At 45.1% G+C, this 19,158-nt stretch overlaps 1 protein-coding gene across 5 annotated transcripts in view; it reads left to right on the forward strand.

Moving 5' to 3' along the window:
- The window catches only part of ZNF536 (zinc finger protein 536), a 556,339-nt gene extending 537,638 nt beyond the window's left edge, over positions 1–18,701 (forward strand). For 4 of the 5 annotated variants that reach the window (XM_081201107.1, XM_081201109.1, XM_081201110.1 and 1 more), the window contains one exon: positions 15,779–18,701. In XM_081201107.1, the coding sequence (XP_081057233.1) occupies positions 15,779–16,014 (236 nt within the window). In that variant the 3' untranslated portion in view covers positions 16,015–18,701. The remainder of the gene's footprint in view (positions 1–15,778) is intronic. The other variant, XM_081201111.1, reaches the window with a different exon arrangement.
- The last annotated feature ends 457 nt before the right edge of the window (positions 18,702–19,158 follow it).

Raw genomic sequence — 19,158 nt, forward strand, 5'->3', positions numbered from 1 at the left:
TGAATATGCCAGGGGACTGAACCTGGGACATTCTTCACAGAAAAGATACACACAATTTCATCTGTATGCCACCTTTCCATAGTTCAAACCATGCTGCAGACCTTTTCCTCCACCTGTCAGCAAGGACAGGTGATGGGGGATGGATCCTCATCTCTGTCAATTCTAACAATTCTAATTGCATCCAAAAAGGCCCATGAGTGCCGTAGTTGGTGTACATTATGATGCACTCGAGGTCCCAAGGGCTGAAAGCTCAGGATGGGGTAGAAATTCAATCCAGTTCTCATCTTTAGATGGACATTGCTAATTTGCACTTCTCAAAACAATCTGCAAACACAGCTCTCCTTCACAACCCACGCTTCTCCAAATTTTGCAGTGCAGTTCTTCAGCCAAGTCACGTGCACAAAAATGCACATAAATTGTCTATAACATGCAGAATGACATACAAAAACAGATGCAAAGGAATATTGCTTTGGAAAAAATGAACTATGTTTATTAGGCAAAATTGCATATGAAGCCATGTATATTGGGAGAAATACGTGCTAAAATGCTGCAGAATTTTCAAGAGGACTTGTTCTTTTAAAAAAATAAAATCTCAAACTGCTGTGGAAATGGACATATTTAAGATTAAGAGGAGAGAAATGAAAAATTGAAATTGACAGATTTGTCAATCCCTACTAGAAGCAGGCAAACAGATTAAAAATGATCCAGGAAAAATATTTTTCTATAGTAAAGATATTTACAAATATTATAAAGGGTAAAGGTAAAGGGACCCCTGACCATTAGGTTCAGCCACGGACAACTCTGGGGATGCAGAGCTCATCTCGCTTTATTGGCCAAGGGAGCCGGCGTACACTTCCGGGTCATGTGGCCAGCATGACTAAGCCGCTTCTGGCGATCCAGAGCAGCGCACAGAAACGCCGTTTACCTTCCCGCCGGAGTGGTACCTATTTATCTACTTGCACTTTGATGTGCTTTCAAACTGCTAGGTTGGCAGGAGCAGGGACCGAGCAATGGGAGCTCATCCCATTGCGGGGATTCCAACCACTGACCTTCTGATCGGCAAGCTCTAGGCTCTGTGGTTTAACCCACAGCGCCACCCGTGTCCTAAATTTAGCATGGCTAAATTGCCCTTAGTCTTTTTCTCAGCACAAACTCACCTTCTTGTATTCTGAACATTTTTTTCAGTTGAATTGCCCCTGAATTTGGATTTCCCTGCTGGGCTGAAGCAGCCAAATAATTTTGAGCACCACCAAAATAATGATAATGTTAGTCAAAACAAAACAAAACACACAATTGAACGGGGTATACTTGTGTCTTCACATTCCTAATTTCAACTTTTGGGTTTAAAGGGGGCAGGGATGTGTTCTCTTTTGGCCTTAACAGAAAGCTTCTTTAAAAAAAAAAGTTCATTTCTAGATTATCCTCGCTTCTTTATCTAAATGTTCACATTGTAGAATGTGAATATGTGTGTGTTGTGTTTTGTTCCTCTTTGCATCTGCGTATAAACAATATCTGTACAAATATTCAAAACTATAAAACACATCATAGTGGGAAAAGCAGAAGGAGTCTGAGTAATAGACTATTGGCATTTTTCTTTGAAATTACCATTTCTTGCTGTTTTGGGAGAAAGCCATGATTTTGCTGCTATTAGTACACCCGTAACAATTTGGAATTAATTCCTCATCTCAGCCATATGACTATTCTAATGATCCTTTTTACACTCCAGTACAATCCCCTACATATGTGCCTTTTTAGAGCACAAAGACATATTTCATGGTGGAAATTTATGTTGAATTTGGACACTGATCAAATATTCATAGCAGGACAGAATTAATTTACTTTGATCAAGAAAAAAAAAACATTTTTAATGTTGATTGTCTTTACCTTATCTTATTAGTGTGCATTGCCCTGTAGTCTTCTTAGAATAATGGATACTTCTTGTTGCCAGTAAATTAGCAACTATTAAAGAGGTCACTTTTTGACTTGTACAAGTATTGGCTATGATTCAGAGCTCTGGTGTACCGGGACTTCATTTCCTTCTACAAGAAGAATATTGTTATATGTCCTAATTTGAGCATTTCTGCAAAAGGAGAACAGAATCTATTGATTGAGGTATTTATTATATTCCAGCTTCCCGGATAAAAGCCTCCTCAAAATGACTCCCAGCATAGCCAAACCAATACAGTGTAAATTGGGGGTAGTCAATGAGTTTCTCTCCAGCTGTTGTTTTGGACTCCAAGTTCTATCATCCCTGCCCACTGGCCATGCAACTGAGGTTGATGGGAATTGTAGTCCAACAACATTTGGAGGCAACCGCATTGACAACTCCTGGTGTAAACAATCCCAAAAACAATTTAAAGCTATAAAACAGATGATATTGTTTCTTTTAAAAAAATTTAAAAAGCCATCATTAAAATAAGATAGCATCATAAAAGTACAAAATTCATGCATGGAAAAGACTCAATGTAACTCATTCTCAATTATTCCTATTAAGGTTTGTTAGGTGCAATTTTGTGTTCTAAAAGTATGGCGCTGCAAAAATTAGTTGAAAAGGGTTTCAGTCCATAGAAACGAACTCGTGAATGAAAAAAGAAAATCTCTCTGAGGTGTGCCAACTTGATAATGGTCATTTGGAGATCTGTTAGCAGCAACAACAAAAACCCTTCAGAATTTCAGAACCTTTTCACTTTGATATGCTTTTTCTTGGACTCTGCATTCAAGCACACCGTCTCATGAAACTTAATGTGATGTGATGTGACTGATGCAGGCTGACACCATGTTGTCGCAAAGCAACATATCAGAACACGAATTTGAAGGAAAACAAAACAAAGCTTTTCCCCCTTCCCTCAAAGGCTAAATTAACATAGTAACATTTTTTAAAGGGAGGAAAGAAGGTATGGGTATATAAAAGATGGAAATACTTGCTTTTTGCTCTTCCTTTTCCCAAGGGACATTCCTAGAAACCCGTTGCCAACATAAGTCTGCTGCTCCAATAAGGCACGCAGCAATAGCTGGAATAAAAAAATTCCTTCCAGTAGCACCTTAAAGACTAACTAAGTTAGTTCTTGGTATGAGCTTTCGTGTGCATGCACACTTCTTCAGATACACATGCACACGAAAGCTCATACCAAGAACTAACTTAGTTGGTCTTTAAGGTGCTACTGGAAGGAATTTTTTTATTTTGACTATGGCAGACCAACACGGCTACCTATCTGTAACAGCAATAGCTGGAGTTAACCTAGTTCTTAGTCTTGCAAGTTCTTCCCTTTATCAAACAAAGCATTTTGGCTAACTCAGGTAAACAAGACTCAGATCGACCTAAGATGAAAAGTTGAAAATGAATATTAAGAAGAGGTAATGCCATGCAGATGCAGTAGAAAAGAAAGTAGTATACTAATAATACAAAATAACACAGATTTCATACTAGTTAAATGTTACAGATTTTCCCCAAACAATCCTGGAAGTTGTAATGCAGTGAGAGCATGGAGGATTGCCTGTTAGAGAATGGTAGTCCTTCTCACAGTTCCCAGGGTTCACTAGGAACTGGCCTTTAAGCAAGTTTAACTCTGCTTGAGGAACTGGATCTTTGCAAAATTTGATACAAACTGACTGACCCACACATCCTGAATTAATATGTAGATTGGAGCATAGTTATGCATGGATTTTTGCACTTTCAAAATGTTTCAAGGCTATTTCCATTTCAGAAAAAAAATGCAGATACATTTAAAATCTGTATTTTGAGAGAAACGGCACCTTAAAATGTCATGTGGATTTAAATAATCATGGATCAATGCAGAAACACAATGGAAAGTACTCTCTGTGAAGTATAACTGCACTCCCTAGCCAGTGCTTACGAGAGCCATTGAAATGATTGAGTGATTGAGGCATTTTCAGAAAGTCCAAAAAGTGATAGATCACCTTGGTAGATTCATCCTTAAAGTTTGCTACAAGTAGGCACACCAAAAGGGGCTTGGGGGGGGGGTCACTTCTGAAACAGGTATGAGATAAACGGAGAAGAGCAAGTTTCCCAGGAGAAACAAAGTTTAGAAAATGTATATAGGCAAGCCATTTTTTAAAAAACAAAAACAAAACACTTTGTACTGCCAGAATACACAGTGTTACATCTGAGTTGTACATCTTTCAAAGGTCCCAGAACATTTGACCATAGTGTCCACCTCTCTTGTTTCCACCTGGCTATTCTGAAGCAGTCTTAGTTGCATGGACTGAGCCACAGGTAATCTTACTTTCTAGAATTGCAGCAGAATATTTGTCTTCTGAACTATGAGAAGCCATTCTCTTAAAGCGACTTTCAAATGATTATATGTTGGAAGATACACCCCAGCTAGTATATATGTGATCTATGACTTGAAAAGAAGGAGCCCGCAGCCCCCAAATCCTCCCCAACTACCATCTGATAAAAATGGTATAAATTACTTGCCTGCTTATCTAGGCCTGGTTATTTTAAGATCTTGCTGCCCACAACCAGTTTTGAGCAGTAATTAATGGACGGTGTTACCCAAGAGAAATGGGCATTCTGCTTTGCCCCCTAGTTACAAGCAAATTGCAGATGTTGTTATCTTTTGTAAGACTGATCTCCAGAATGTTTTTTTTTTTTTTTTTTGGTATGACTGCTGCTGTAAACAACATACCACTTCTTTTGCTCTTACACTTTTTGACCCGCACTGTGTATACATATTTATATATTATTCATACCGGATTAAAAATTGATGTGCTCTTTACTGCCGTTGTACTGCACAGTGACAATACAAATTAACTTATTGTGTACTTAACTTTTCACATGACAGTGATGTGAAATTTTGATGGCCCCCAAAAGTTAGTGATGGAAAAACAAGGCGGCGGAGAGTTGAAACCACTTTCGGGTGCCATTAATGCTTTCCTTGCTTGTTAAACGCAGCTGAATTAATAAGCCCAAACTGTGATATGTTTTGCAGGGATGTGAACATTCAAACCCGTTTGCTGGGAGAATGATACCAAATAGTGAAAGCATTGTGGGGCATAATTAAGTGCTACTTAATTTACACTTATTGGATCCTTCTTTTTAAAAATTGTTTTGAATTAGTGTTAACACTTTAATGAATAAGCGAATCTGCTTGGCAGGTGTCACTGGCATTGCATAGGTAAAGCTAGACTTCAAGTCTTTAATTGCAGGTCCTTAATGATACAATAAGGGATGCAGGTGGTGCTGTGGGTTAAACCACAGAGCCTAGGACTTGCGAATCAGAAGGTCGGCGGTTTGAATCCCCGCAACGGGGTGAGCTCCCATTGCTCAGTCCCTGCTCCTGCCAACCTAGCAGTTCGAAAGCACGTCAAAGTGCAAGTAGATAAATAGGTACCGCTCCGGCAGGAAGGTAAACGGCGTTTCCGTGCGCTGCTCTGGTTCGCCAGAAGCAGCTTAGTCATGCTGGCCACATGACCCGGAAGCTGTATGCCAGCTCCCTCTGCCAATAAAACGAGATGAGCGCCGCAACCCCAGAGTTGGTCACAACTGGACCTAATGGTCAGGGGTCCCTTTACCTTAACCTTTAATGATACAATGCAAGGTCTCCTCAGGAGTAAGTCCCATTAAGTTCAATGGAATGTGACTGCCGGGAAAGTGACTGCATGATTGCGGTTTACATTTCTTAGATTTTTATAGCTGTGTGATAACGTAAAAAGTAACCGAAAACGTTGTAGAGTTATAGAGCTGTAAGATGCAAATGAGTTATGTGGCCATAGTGAATTGTGGGAACTGTAGTTTGTTAAGGGTGCTGAGAGTTGTTGGAAGGACCCCCCCATTCCTCTAAAAGAGCCACAGTTCCTTGAATGGTTTTAACTATCAATCCCTCTTCCTAGGGGATCCTAGGAATTGTAGCTCTGTGAGGGGAAGAGGGGTCTCCTAGCAACTCTCAGCACCATTAACAAATGACCATTCCGAAGATTCTTTGGAGGAAACTATGACTGTTTAATGTGGTATAATACTGCTTTAAATGTATAGCGCAGATGAGCCTCAGATTTAGCAGGAAGAAGCTGGTAGAAGCAACCAACGCTGTGCGGCAGATCAAAGGGGGCTCACAAACAGGAGACACAACTGTTTTGGAGATCAAGGGGGGGGGGGAATGGACTGGAGCTGCCCAAGTTCCTTGGCTGAGGAAGGGGTGGCTAGGTAAATGGTCAGAACACCAGAAGAAAAGAGCCTGTTAGATTACACCATGAAAAACTCTGTCTCAGGATGACCATTTAGGATTAGCATGGGGGTATATGAAGGTGACGTCTCTTTTGAGTCATGTGGACTACAGCATCCAAACAGGTTGGATTTGATATCCCGCCTTTCACTCCCCTTCAGGAGTCTCAAAGCGGCTAACATTCTCCTTTCCCTTCCTCCCCCACAACAAACACTCTGTGAGGTGAGTGGGGCTGAGAGACTTCAGAGAAGTGTGACTGGCCCAAGGTCACCCAGCAGCTGCATGTGGAGGAGCGGAGACGCGAACCCGGTTCCCCAGATTACGAGACTACCGCTCTTAACCACTACACCACACTGGCTCTCTGGTTCCCACCCATTGTGCTGATAAGACAAGCCCAGAGTGGGACCAAAGACTGGGAGTATTACAGGTGTGAAGGAGCTTTGAGGAAACCATTGGGTTCAATGTTCAGTAATGTAGTGGTTCTTATTTAAGATTCCTAGTCTTTCTGTGTGGAGAGGCAGTTTCTATGGGGCCCTCTGACTGTGATGCCTCATTAAGAAATCTGATGAGACCAATTCCCAATAGTATGTTACTTCAACAAGTTTCAAAGCCATTTATACACTCAAAATATAGAAACTGCTTGTCGTATTCCATTTCTTAAGTTCTGTTTCAGTGATAGGCTGACGTATTTATGATAGGCGTGCTTGCATTTGAGGAAAGTGTGTATGAAATGCTAAAGTTAGGGAAAACAGCATACCAGGATGCATTATATTAGGGGAAATTGCACGCAGAAATCTGTATATATTGAGGACTCTTTTTTGTGTTTAAAAAATGCAAATTATTTGGAAAATACGGCAAACACAGTTGAAGATTGGAAACAATTATAAACGGGGACTTTGAAATCGACAGATCTGCCAAAGGCTCCAATCTGCAGATGACAGGCAACTGTGCATCAATATTGTTTTCATATTTCCGAACATGGAAAATCTTAACTTAGCCCTTAAAGGGTGCCCAATGTAGAAGTTATGAGTGACGAACAACCAGAATATGCTCCCTTGACTTATTTTTCTGTCTGCCCTACTTGCCCTTTCTTTTGGTTCTTGTTTTTCCATCTGCTCCCTGCTTTGTCCCCTAGTTCAGCTCACTGGGGCCTTTATCTCCATGCTCCTAGTATCTCATCCTACTAAGCTTTGAGGTTTCACATTTGCCACCTGGCTCCATATACTTCCACTTGCCCTGGAATCTGACGGTGAGGGTTTTCCTCAGCAAACTTATCTTTCTTTTCAGCCCACTGAGCCTTCTACTGCTGACAACTTCCCTCAGCAAATAGGATGTTCGTGGACATCCCATGGCATCACTTCAGCTCAGCCAATGGGTGCCAGAGGTTTCATTGTTGCCGCAATATAATCCCTTAGCACATTACAACATAGATTATATGGGTCTGTGAGGTAATAAGCAGATTAAGCCTTAGACTCCAAAGTGCAATTTCTCCATTAATGGCTTTTTAAAACCCTTCTGCTGAAAATTCCAGAGCTGTACCTACCTCCTGTTTATAATTTTGGTCTCTGCTTTTCCTAGTACTTTTCCTTTGGGTGTGTAAACTGACACTGCACAGTTAGAGCAAACTTTCCTTCTTCTTCCTTCATCATCATAACTTTTGAGTAGCACTAGATGGAAAAACAGACAGGTTTTCACTTGGAAAGGGGGTCAATAATGATTTATTGGCATGTACCTTTTAGAAGAGGGACGCAGGTGGTGCTGTGCTGTAAACCACAGAGCCTAGGGCTTACCGATCTGAAGGTCAGTGGTTCGAATCCCCGTGACGGGGTGAGCTCCTGTTGTTCAGTCCCAGCTCCTGCCAACCTAGCAATTCGAAAGCATGTCAAAGTGCAAGTAGATAAATAGGTACCGCTCCAGTGGGAAGGTAAACAGCGTTTCTGTGCACTGCTCTGGTTCACCAGAAGTGGCTTACTCATGCTGGCCACATGACCCAGAAGCTGTCTGCGGACAAACGCCAGCTCCCTCAGCCAGTAAAGCGAGATGAGCACTGCAACCCCAGAGTTGTCCGTGACTGGACTTAACTTCAGGGGTCCCTTTACCTTTACCTTTTAGCAGACAGGAGTTTGACTTGGATACAATCCACCAATGGCATTTAAACCTATAGATTTAAATGGAATTAAGCAGAATGCATTATTTGATGGATGGCAGTGAAGAAGTTCCATATGTGCCCATCTGGATCATGTCTAATGAATGCATAAAGTCCGAATCATTTGGTCAGTTCTGCCTCTGCAACATGTCTGCATCCTCTGTGCATGTGTGTAACAGAAAGGGGGGGAAAATCAGACGGGGGGAAAAGGAGGGGGCTAACGTTGTTCTTCATATGTGATTATTAGGTCATGTCTTCCAATAGCCTTAGCTTTTTATGCAGATGGTCAGGCCCATTTATTTATTCATTTATTTCAGCAAATTAAAGTAAGCTAAGTGCATTTGACCTCAGATGGCCCTGGTCTAAGTTAATTTGAGAGACAAAGCTCATAAAGTTCCAGTAAGACACATCAACAACTTCCCAGCATAGGTTGAAATGTGATTGCGGCAACATAACCTTCCAAGCCAGATGCAGCATGAAGTCTCAGGCTGGCTCAGAATAATCTGGCGTATACAATTTGGTGTATGCAAGGCCGGGCACAAACGCAGCGCGAGAAGGGTGAGCCCCCACTTATTTCCTTTAGCTGCACAGAACCTTGTGAGAACAGAACAGAACCCAAGACTGGAAGGAGAGCCTGCTAGACCAGGTCAATGGCCCATCTATTCCAGACTCTTGTTCTCACAGTGGCCAATCAGATACTGCAATGGGAGGCCCTCAAGTAGGACCCAAACACACAGGAGCCTTCTCCCCTCCTGCGGTTCCCAGCAACTGGCACTCAGAAGCATTGCTGCCTCCAACTGTGGAAATAGAACATAGCCATTGGGGCTAGAAGCCACTGATAGCCCTCTTCTCCATGAATTTGTCCAATGCTCTTTTAAAGCCATCAAGGTTGATGGCCACCACTGCCTCGTGTGAGGGGAAATTATGTAGTTTAACTATGTGCTACATGAAGAAGTACTATATTTTACCTGTCCTGAGCAGCCTACGGTAGGAACGAATTCCACAGTTGACCCAAGGACTTCTGTCTTAAGCCACCAACATTCAGCTTCAACGGGTGTCCACAAAGTTCTAGTGTTGGGAGAGAGGGAAAAGAACTTTTCTCCATCCACTCTCTCCGTGCTATGCATTGTGCTATGCATCAAACGTCTATCGTGTCGCATCTTACCTGCCTTTCACCTAAACTAAAAAATATTAACTCCACCTCTGTAACATCCCTTCTTGTTTCTGTTCTTCTCTAACAATTGAACACCTGAGTGTCCCTCTTCCACTTGAAGGAAAAAGAAAATCGAATTCAAATTAAATGTGTGCCGTGGCATTAAAATTCCATAAAACTAGTTTATTGAAATAGGCTGCAAAATGACATTCAATTGTACGTGTCGTTTCAGTATTATTTACAAAGTTACATATTTACAAGATACTGGGGATTGGCTGTTGCTTTTTTTATCAAAAAAATCCAATAGTATGCAGCGGCGTGCGGACATTGGACTGAGGGGACTAAGCTAGTCCCCTTAATGTTCCCCTGCCACCTCTTTCACAAAGCACAGGACGTTTCTACCTGACTTAGGGAGGGAGGCGCAATGCTCAATGCTCATGTTATGTACTGAGTTGAATAGGATCCAAACTGCAGCAGTCTGATTGGTCCTAGAACAATAGGATCCAAATTGCAGCAGTCTGATTGGTCCTAGAACAATAGGATTCAGAATGCAGCAGTCTGATTGGTCCAAGAACAATGCAGCAGTATGATTGGTTGGCAGGAACCACCCAATCATACTCCAGATACAACTGAATCCACAACCTGATTGGCTTACAGTAGAATTCCAGAATTAACCAATCATGTGCAGCCCATTGTGTAAATAATGTATATAAAGCAGATACTTTGAGGGGACTTTCATTCATTCCTCCTCACCACTATGAGCTGAATAAAGAGCATGAAATCACTTTGCGACTCTGAATATATTTCACTGGCGACGAAGGTGGGATCCCGCTGAGCTGACTGCCACACACAGCACCGCAGCACCGCCACCTGCCGCACCGCTGCCTCGCACCGTGTATCCAGGCTTCAGCTCCGGGACACAAGGAACTCAGAATGGCAACCGACAGCAGCTTCTCGCCGTTCAACCCAGCATCTGGAGACTGGGAAGCGTACGCCTCCCGTTTCACCTTCCTTCTAGAAGCCAAAGGGGTCACCGATGAAGAAGACGCCAAGAAGAGGGCGATATTCTTCAGTGTCTGCGGAGAGGAGACATTTGAAATCACCCGGGCTCTCCTTGCGCCTGAAGACGTCGCTTCTGTTCCATACAAAACAATAATGGAACAGTTGAAGGGGCACTTTTCGCCGCAGCTCTCAGTGGTGGCTCATCGAAATGCCTTCTACGCAAAGCGGCAAGCCCCTGGGGAAACCATAACTGGGTTTGTGACCTCTCTCCGCCAAGCTGCCCGGTTCTGCAACTTCTCAGAGCTGGAGAACATCCTTCGTGACCGCCTCATCGGTGGCCTGAAGGATGAGAAGCTGCAACGACGCCTCTACGCCAAGAAGGACCTAACGTTCCAGGTCGCTCTGGAGGAGGCCCTGGCAACGGAAGCTGCCAAGAGGTCGACACAAGAGGCACGGCCGAGCCTGCCACCCCAACCGAGGGTCCACCATGAAGACCTCACCGACGACTCAGGATCTGACAGGGAGGAGGTGCACCGAGTACAGCAGCGCACTCAAGCAGCCCACATACCACAGCTGCCTCGACGAGAAGGAGGGAACTGCGCAAGCTGCGGGGAAAGTCACGAGAGGAGGACCTGCCGTTTCCGCAACGCAGAGTGCAGGCAGTGCAGAAAATTGGGACACATCGCCCGGGTGTGTCGAGCTCGGCCCACCCGACGCCAGGCATCAGATGACCAATCCAAGAGCCCCAGGTCCCGGGGCCCAACGCACCAAGGCAACTCTACGGAGCTCACGGACTTCCAGGTATACCAGTTGCCCCACCCCAACGTAGAGAAAATTTATGTAGAGGTACAGATAGAGGGGGCCCCATGCCGCATGGAGCTTGACACGGGTTCAACTCTATCCATAATCTCGGCAAGGACCTTAAGGAAACTGTGTCCTACTGGGGGTCCCAAACTCAGGCCGGCCCCATTCACCCTCCGGGACTTCCAGAAACGTAAGGTCCCCACAATGGGGGTGGGGACCTTCAGGGTGCAATACCGAGGGCGGACGCGGCAACTGGACTTGCTCGTGGTCAAGGGCCCCTACATTAGCTTACTGGGATTGGCATGGTTTGGACCACTGGGGCTAGCCATCACCGGGGTGAACCACACTACCTTACAAGTGGACGTGGATGCCATCTGCAAGGAATTTCCAGGGGTTTTCGATGGGAAATTGGGACAGTATACGGGCCCCCCCATTGCTCTACAGCTTGACCCCGCAGTACGACCGGTCAGGCTCAAGGCCCGCCGGGTCCCGTTCGCCCTAAAACCCCGTATAGATGAGGAATTGGACCGGCTCGTGGAGCAAGGAGTGCTGGAGCCGGTGCCCAATGCCCCCTGGGAAACCCCAATCGTCACACCCGTCAAGCCTAATGGTTCGGTCTGCATCTGCGCAGACTACAAATGTACCATAAACAAGGCCCTCACGGCCCATGCATACCCAGTGCCAGTGGTCAGCCATGTCCTTGCCACCCTGGCTGGGTCGAAAATTTTTGGCAAGCTGGACTTGGCCCAAGCATATCAACAGCTGCCAGTAGATGAGGCCACAGCAGAGGCACAGACGATTGTGACGCACAGAGGAGCGTTCAGGGTAAAGCGGCTGCAATTCGGTGTCAGTGTGGCACCAGGCATATTCCAGAATCTAATGGACTCGCTCCTTAAAGGGATTCCTGGCGTCACCCCCTTCTTTGATGATGTGTTGATTGCCGGGCCCACACCAGAGGAGTTTGAGGACCGCCTCCGCACCGTTCTGCACCGTTTCCAGACGGCGGGTCTCAAGGTGAAGCGGGAAAAATGTCTACTAGGAGTGCCTCAGGTGGACTTTCTGGGATTTATGGTGGACGCAGAAGGGGTCCACCCGACTGGGGACAAGGTACGGGCCATCTGTGATGCCCCAGCACCCAAGAGCAAGACTGAACTTCAGGCCTTCTTGGGACTATTGAACTTTTACCATTCCTTCCTTCCCCACAAGGCGGCGGTAGCAGAGCCCCTACACAGACTCCTGGACAAGCGGGCCCCTTGGGTGTGGGGCCAGCACCAGGAGGCTGCATTCCAGGCAGTCAAGGACTTGCTTGTCTCAAACTCGGTCTTGGCACACTTCGACGAGAGGCTGCCGGTGGTGCTAGCATGCGACGCCTCGCCCTATGGCATTGGCGCTGTCCTGGGACACCAACTCCCGGATGGAAGAGAGGTACCGGTGGCATACTTTTCCCAGACACTCAACTCAACCGAGCGGAACTACTCGCAAATAGACAAGGAGGGTCAGGCAATCGTTAAGGGAGTAAAAAAATTCCATGATTTCTTATACGGGCGGCCCTTCACCGTGGTGACTGACCACAAGCCGTTGCTTGGCTTGTTTGCCCCCAAAAAGCAGACCCCCCAAGTGCTGTCTCCTCGCGTCCTCAGGTGGTCAATTTTCCTTGCCAGCTACCAGTATGCACTGATTCACCGCCCGGGGAAGGCAATGGGCCATGCGGACGCCCTCAGCAGGCTACCACTACCGGAAACAGGCCCCGACCCAGCACCTGCACAAGAGGTTATGAGCCTGGAGCTGCTTCCCGACCGCCCCATTCAGGCACAAGAAGTTGCACACCATTCCAAGAAAGATAGGGTCATCTCCCGGGTCCTGGACTGGGTGTGGAGGGGATGGCCCAGCAGCAGCCCTGGGCCGGAATTCGCTGGCTACACAACCCGCAAACATGAACTGTCGGCCCACAAGGGGTGCCTGTTATGGGGAAGCAGAGTCGTTGTTCCCCAGCCCCTCCGCAAAAGGGTCCTCACAGCCCTACACGAGACACACCCAGGGGTAGTAAGAATGAAGGCCCTTGCCAGGAGTTATGTGTGGTGGCCAGGGATCGACGGAGAGATAGAGGCCTGGGTCAAACACTGCCAGGCCTGCCAAGAATCCCGCCCAGATCCCCCAAGGGCCCCAGTCCAGTCCTGGGAGTCCGCCCGAGCACCATGGTCACGCCTGCATGTGGACTTCGCTGGCCCCTTTCAGGGGAAAACATTCTTCATAGTGGTGGACTCCTACACCAAATGGCTGGAAGTCGCACTGGTACCGTCCACTTCCACGTCCGCAGCCATCCGGGTACTACGCAGGCTGTTTGCAACCCATGGGCTCCCTGACACTCTCGTCTCAGACAACGGGACTGCATTTACGTCAGGAGAATTCCAAACCTTCACAGCGCAGAACGCCATCCGCCACATCCGTTCGGCGCCATTCCACCCTGCCACCAATGGCCAAGCAGAACGCATGGTGCAGACCACCAAGGACACCCTTCGCCGCATGACGCAAGGGGATTGGGAGTACCGCCTTGCCACATTCCTCCTAGCACAGCACAGCACCCCCAGCTCAACGACTGGCCGGAGCCCTGCTGAACTACTAATGGGTCGGCGCCTTGCAATCAGATTGGACCGCCTTCACCCCGATAGAGCTCAGGATGAGGTAGTGGTGGGGGAAGGCAGGAACCCCCGGACCTTCAAGGCTCAGGACCCAGTGTACGCAAAGAATTTTGGGGCAGGCCCAGCATGGGTACCCGCCACAGTCACCAGGGTCACTGGCCCCGTGTCGTACGAGGTGCTAACGGATGGGGGGCAATGCTGGCGCCGCCACTGCGACCAGATACGGCGACGATTCCCAGGAGAAAACCAGGAGGAGGAAAGGTCAGAGGAGTCCCAAGGGAACAGAGGGGCAGTGAGGCCCATAGACCAGGAGGGGCCAGCAGGAGAGGCAGAATCAGTAAATACAGAGAGGACCCGCGAGGCCGAAAGGACACCGGAACCAGAACCACGACTGAGCGAGCCGGTTGCACCAGACCAAACAGGCCCATCACAGCCAGCATCCTTGGAACACGAGCCAGAACCTGAACCCCAGACCAGGGAACACCACAGGCCGCAACGCACACGTAGGCCACCGGCGTACCTCGAGGACTATGAATGCGACCTCCCGGGCAGGACTGGAACTTAGAGGGGAGGGGTGTTATGTACTGAGTTGAATAGGATCCAAACTGCAGCAGTCTGATTGGTCCTAGAACAATAGGATCCAAATTGCAGCAGTCTGATTGGTCCTAGAACAATAGGATTCAGAATGCAGCAGTCTGATTGGTCCAAGAACAATGCAGCAGTATGATTGGTTGGCAGGAACCACCCAATCATACTCCAGATACAACTGAATCCACAACCTGATTGGCTTACAGTAGAATTCCAGAATTAACCAATCATGTGCAGCCCATTGTGTAAATAATGTATATAAAGCAGATACTTTGAGGGGACTTTCATTCATTCCTCCTCACCACTATGAGCTGAATAAAGAGCATGAAATCACTTTGCGACTCTGAATATATTTCAGCTCACGTGCAAGACGTCATGATGTCACAACACCACACGGATAATATCGACCCCCCACACCCCTCACAAGCTAGTGCCTCTGCCCCTAACTGTTCCACTATGAAAAATTTCACTGCACGCCACTGACAGAATGTATTTTTGACCCGTCTATCCTAGCACTGATCCACAGGTGACTTTCTAAGGTGCTAAAGTCATGGCAGGGAACGCTGTGTATCCTGAATCTCAAGATGTGTGGGAGGGGGCACAATTAGTGTGAAATTTGCCCAGTCTGTTTTGAAAATAGCAGAGCCAGAGAGGCCCTGTGTCTGGCCAATTAAATCCTGTAAATTTCATATCCTGGGATACTGAGGCATGGCAGTACCTGTGAGAAGACTGTGGGCTTGCGTACGCACCATACATTTAAACACTCCCTCAACCAGGAATCTTGGGTACCCCTCACAGAACTACAGTGGTAACTCAGGTTACATATGCTTCAGGTTACATACGCTTCAGGTTACAGACTCCGCTAAGCCAGATATAGTGGTTCAGGTTAAGAACTTTGCTTCAGGATGAGAACAGAAATTGTGCTCCAGCGGCGTGGCAGCAGCAGGAGGCCCCATTAGCTAAAGTGGTGCTTCAGGTTAAGAACAGTTTCAGGTTAAGTACGGACCTCCGGAACAAATTAAGTACTTAACCCGAAGTACCACTGTACAGTTCCAGGCACCCTCAACAAACTGGTGGTCGGGCAGAGCTTTAAATGTATAGGGTATAAGCAGAAAGGGGCTGTATGATTCAGTCCACATATAAGAGAAGGGGAGATTTGTGTTTTTACATTATTCCATTCTGTGAACTGCACTACAGAGGCTGGGTGGCGGGGAACCCCTGCAGACCTGAGGAAATGCTAACGCAATGTTTGTCTGTTGCACAGGTCACCGGCCTTTCCAGTGCAGATACTGCCCCTACAGTGCCTCTCAGAAGGGAAATCTGAAGACCCACGTCCTTTGTGTCCATCGCATGCCTTTTGACAACAGCCAGTATCCAGACCGCAGGTTCAAGCGCTCCAGAGTTGACGCCGAAGCTTCTGGGAATTCCGAGGAACCTGGAGCTGTCAAACCTGGGAGCTCGACAGAGTTAACGGAGGAGGGCAGCCAGGCCCAGGAGTAATGCCGCAGAACAAATCAATCTGTATATTGCAATATTATTTTACACAGTTTTTTAGATATGCATTTCGGGTAACACAGAGAGTTTGCTTAACTGCCTTCTGAGGAAAACAGATTGTGTGCAAATTCCCAGAAGCGTGCAGGATGTTTAAGACATTAAAGACACACACACACACACACACACACACACACACACACACTAAAAAGAGAAAGAGGGGAAAAACAACAACAACCAGCACTTGAAAATGGCTGTTAAACTGTTACCTGGCAACAAGTACTTCCAAACAATGTAGGTGGAGATAAATCAAGTGGGTGTTGTTTTTTCTTCTTCTTCCCCCAAATGTGTGCAGGTTGCAAGATATCTGTGTGTGTGTGTGTGTGTGTGTGTGTGTGTGTGTGTGTGTGTGAAAAATACTGAAATAAAGGGCGCATTTCTAACACTAAAGTGGTCTTTATCCAGAAAGAATGCTCTTACCAGAATATCTATCTATCTATATATCTATATCTGTGATACCATCTTCCTGATTTAATGTTGCCTTGAAGATTGTGGGAGTGGGGAAGTGTGTGTGTGTGTGTGGGGGGGTGTTCCTGTGTTTTCATTGTTGAAAACACCTTTTTAATATGACACCGACCGCTGCCATTTGCCTAGCGTCGTAATGAGACGTGTTGGTGGAGTGAGGTGGTGCCAGGCTGACTGGAGCTGTCCCTGCTGAGAAAATCAATCCAAGTGGTGCTCCAACTCTCCACTCTCAGAGAAATTTTAGACGACCCGTAAGCTACAGTCAGTGCTGACCTGTATTGAAAAGGATTGTGCTGTTAACATTTTAATTTCTGAAATATATATATATAGATATAGATATAGATATTATATATAGCGAAAGACACACACACACACACACACACAGAGAGACGGCCAAATGAGTCAAGGATTAGAGCAGAAAGGGGGGGATCTGCAGGCCAGCAAAACACTGCAGTTAATTGTACAATGTGGTTTTTTGGGGGGACTGTATTTTTCTTCTTTTTTTTTAGATGGACTTGCAGTATTGAGAGAAATGTTGTCCCCCCCCCTTCCTATTTTGTTCCTTTTTAATGAAGTAGGTTGCTATAGAGAGATTTAGAAATACAATACAGAAGGAGCGTGCTGGATAGAGAAACTAGTTAGCCTTGTCTAGAGAAGATACCAGTGCAAAAAAAGGAGAAATAATTATTATTCAATAGAAAGTTGGTTTCTTTTCTTTTCTTTTCTGTTTTTTTTAAGAAAGGGGGGGGGAGAGACTTGAATGAAAGATTCCCCAGGCAAGATTAGTTTTCGTTTATTAGGGTGCTGTTGTTATTATTCTTTTTTAAAAAAAAGTGTTGCAGACATTGTGCAGGACAGTATATTTTGTTTTTTACTGGAGAAATCTCTTTTCAAGCAATTTGACCTAAAATATGAATCCAGACATCCTGCCCCTTGTCTCTAGTGAAAGGGAAAAAAAGATGAAGGACGAAAAATGTGTTAGCTAATATTTCTTTGTTTTTTGTAAGGAAAAAAAAGTGTGTTCTATATTTTTGCAGATTTTAGCTTTTCTACTAATTGGCCCCTTCCAAATTTAATCCTGTCGTTTCCCACCTAGGAAGCTTTGGAGAGATTATAATGAAAAACATGACTGAGGAAAAGAAAAAGATAAATGTAAGAGAGCCAGTTAATGGCTTCTCCTTACACCCACTTGAGTGGCAAAAGATTTTAGCCTTTTCATGTACTTCCTTTGAGAGAAGCAAAATTGGTGCTGTTTAAGATGATAGAGAAGTATTAACTTCTTCTAAAAACAAAATCATTCAGACTTTAAAAAAAAATGTAAGTAAGAAAGAAAAAGTCAATATATATCCTTGCAGGCTGGGAGCACAGAGTGAAAAACCCCAGGGCCTTAAAAACTTCAGCTCTGCCTACAGCAGTTTACAAAAAACACTAAACTGCAATCAATGTAAATAAAATTCGTAGCGCTACCCTGAGACTGGAAGAAAGGAAAGAGATTCTCAGGCTAATAAGAAATACAGTTTGCATACGCTGTCAGGAAAAAAATTAAAAACGATACCATCCAAGTGAAGTTTCAGTTAAACTGAGGTCGCTGTGTAACTTAGACCCCCGTCTGGCAGAGGGCAAGCTGCTTTTCTCATTTTTGGGGAGATATTTTTTTTTCCTAGTATAGTTCTCACTGCCTTACTTAAATCAAGTTGATAAACTTAATGCAACTGTTTCTCATGATCCTAGGTAAAGGATTGAAATGTAATTGAAGACTTTCTGACTGTAGTAAGCTTTAGGATTTTAACTGCACTACCGTGTTTGGTGACTGTGTTTCGGTCGCTTGCTTTTGTGTGTTTGCGCCGCCTTCCGTAACTTAGCGAGAGAAAAAAGAGGAAAAAAAAAGATTCCACATTCCATTTTCTTGCACTTTTTTGGAGCTCTTTTCAGTATTCTTTTTGTGTCTTCTGAGCATTTTCAGATACGACAGGCAATAATTCCGTTTGTGACACTGGAAATTCCTCTCCCGTTCTTTGTGATGTGTGTGTTGAATCCATTTGGTCTGGTGCTACTGTCCCTATCTTTTGCCTCTGACATCAGCCTCCCCCCCCCCATTTTTTTCCAGAACATTTGTAACTTGGAATACAAACAAGTGACAGGAGCAGTGAAACATTGTCAGTTTCTGAATATCATCATGCTTCTCATATCTAAACATGTCAAGTTTTTTCTCTGTAACTTCTGTAGTCTGTGATATTGGTCAAAATACTGTCTACATTCCTACGCAAAGGAAGAAAAAAAATATCTGTCTTGGAGAAAATCTGAGATCAATAGAGTAGAGAATTTTGTTGCTATGCTTGTAACAATTAGGAAAAAAACCTTTGTATTTAAAGTTTATTCTTGGTCATTATTTATTATTATAATACATCAGTTGACAGAACTTTATTCTGGTATAGAAGTATTAAAAGTTGTTTCCCCCCCAGCAAATGACTGTTTTTTCTTTCTGCTGTTAGAATAAAAATGTCTTTGAAATGGTACAGTTTTAACCAGTGTTTTACGCAATAAAACCTTTACCTCTGGGGGCAGAGAGAGAAAGAGAGAAAGAGAGAGAGAGAGATGTTTTCCTACTTTGCTTATATTTAATAGGAA

This window comes from Podarcis bocagei (genome assembly GCF_964188305.1).
Source record: "Podarcis bocagei genome assembly, chromosome: 7".
In the NCBI taxonomy this organism is placed as follows: Eukaryota; Metazoa; Chordata; class Lepidosauria; order Squamata; family Lacertidae; genus Podarcis; species Podarcis bocagei.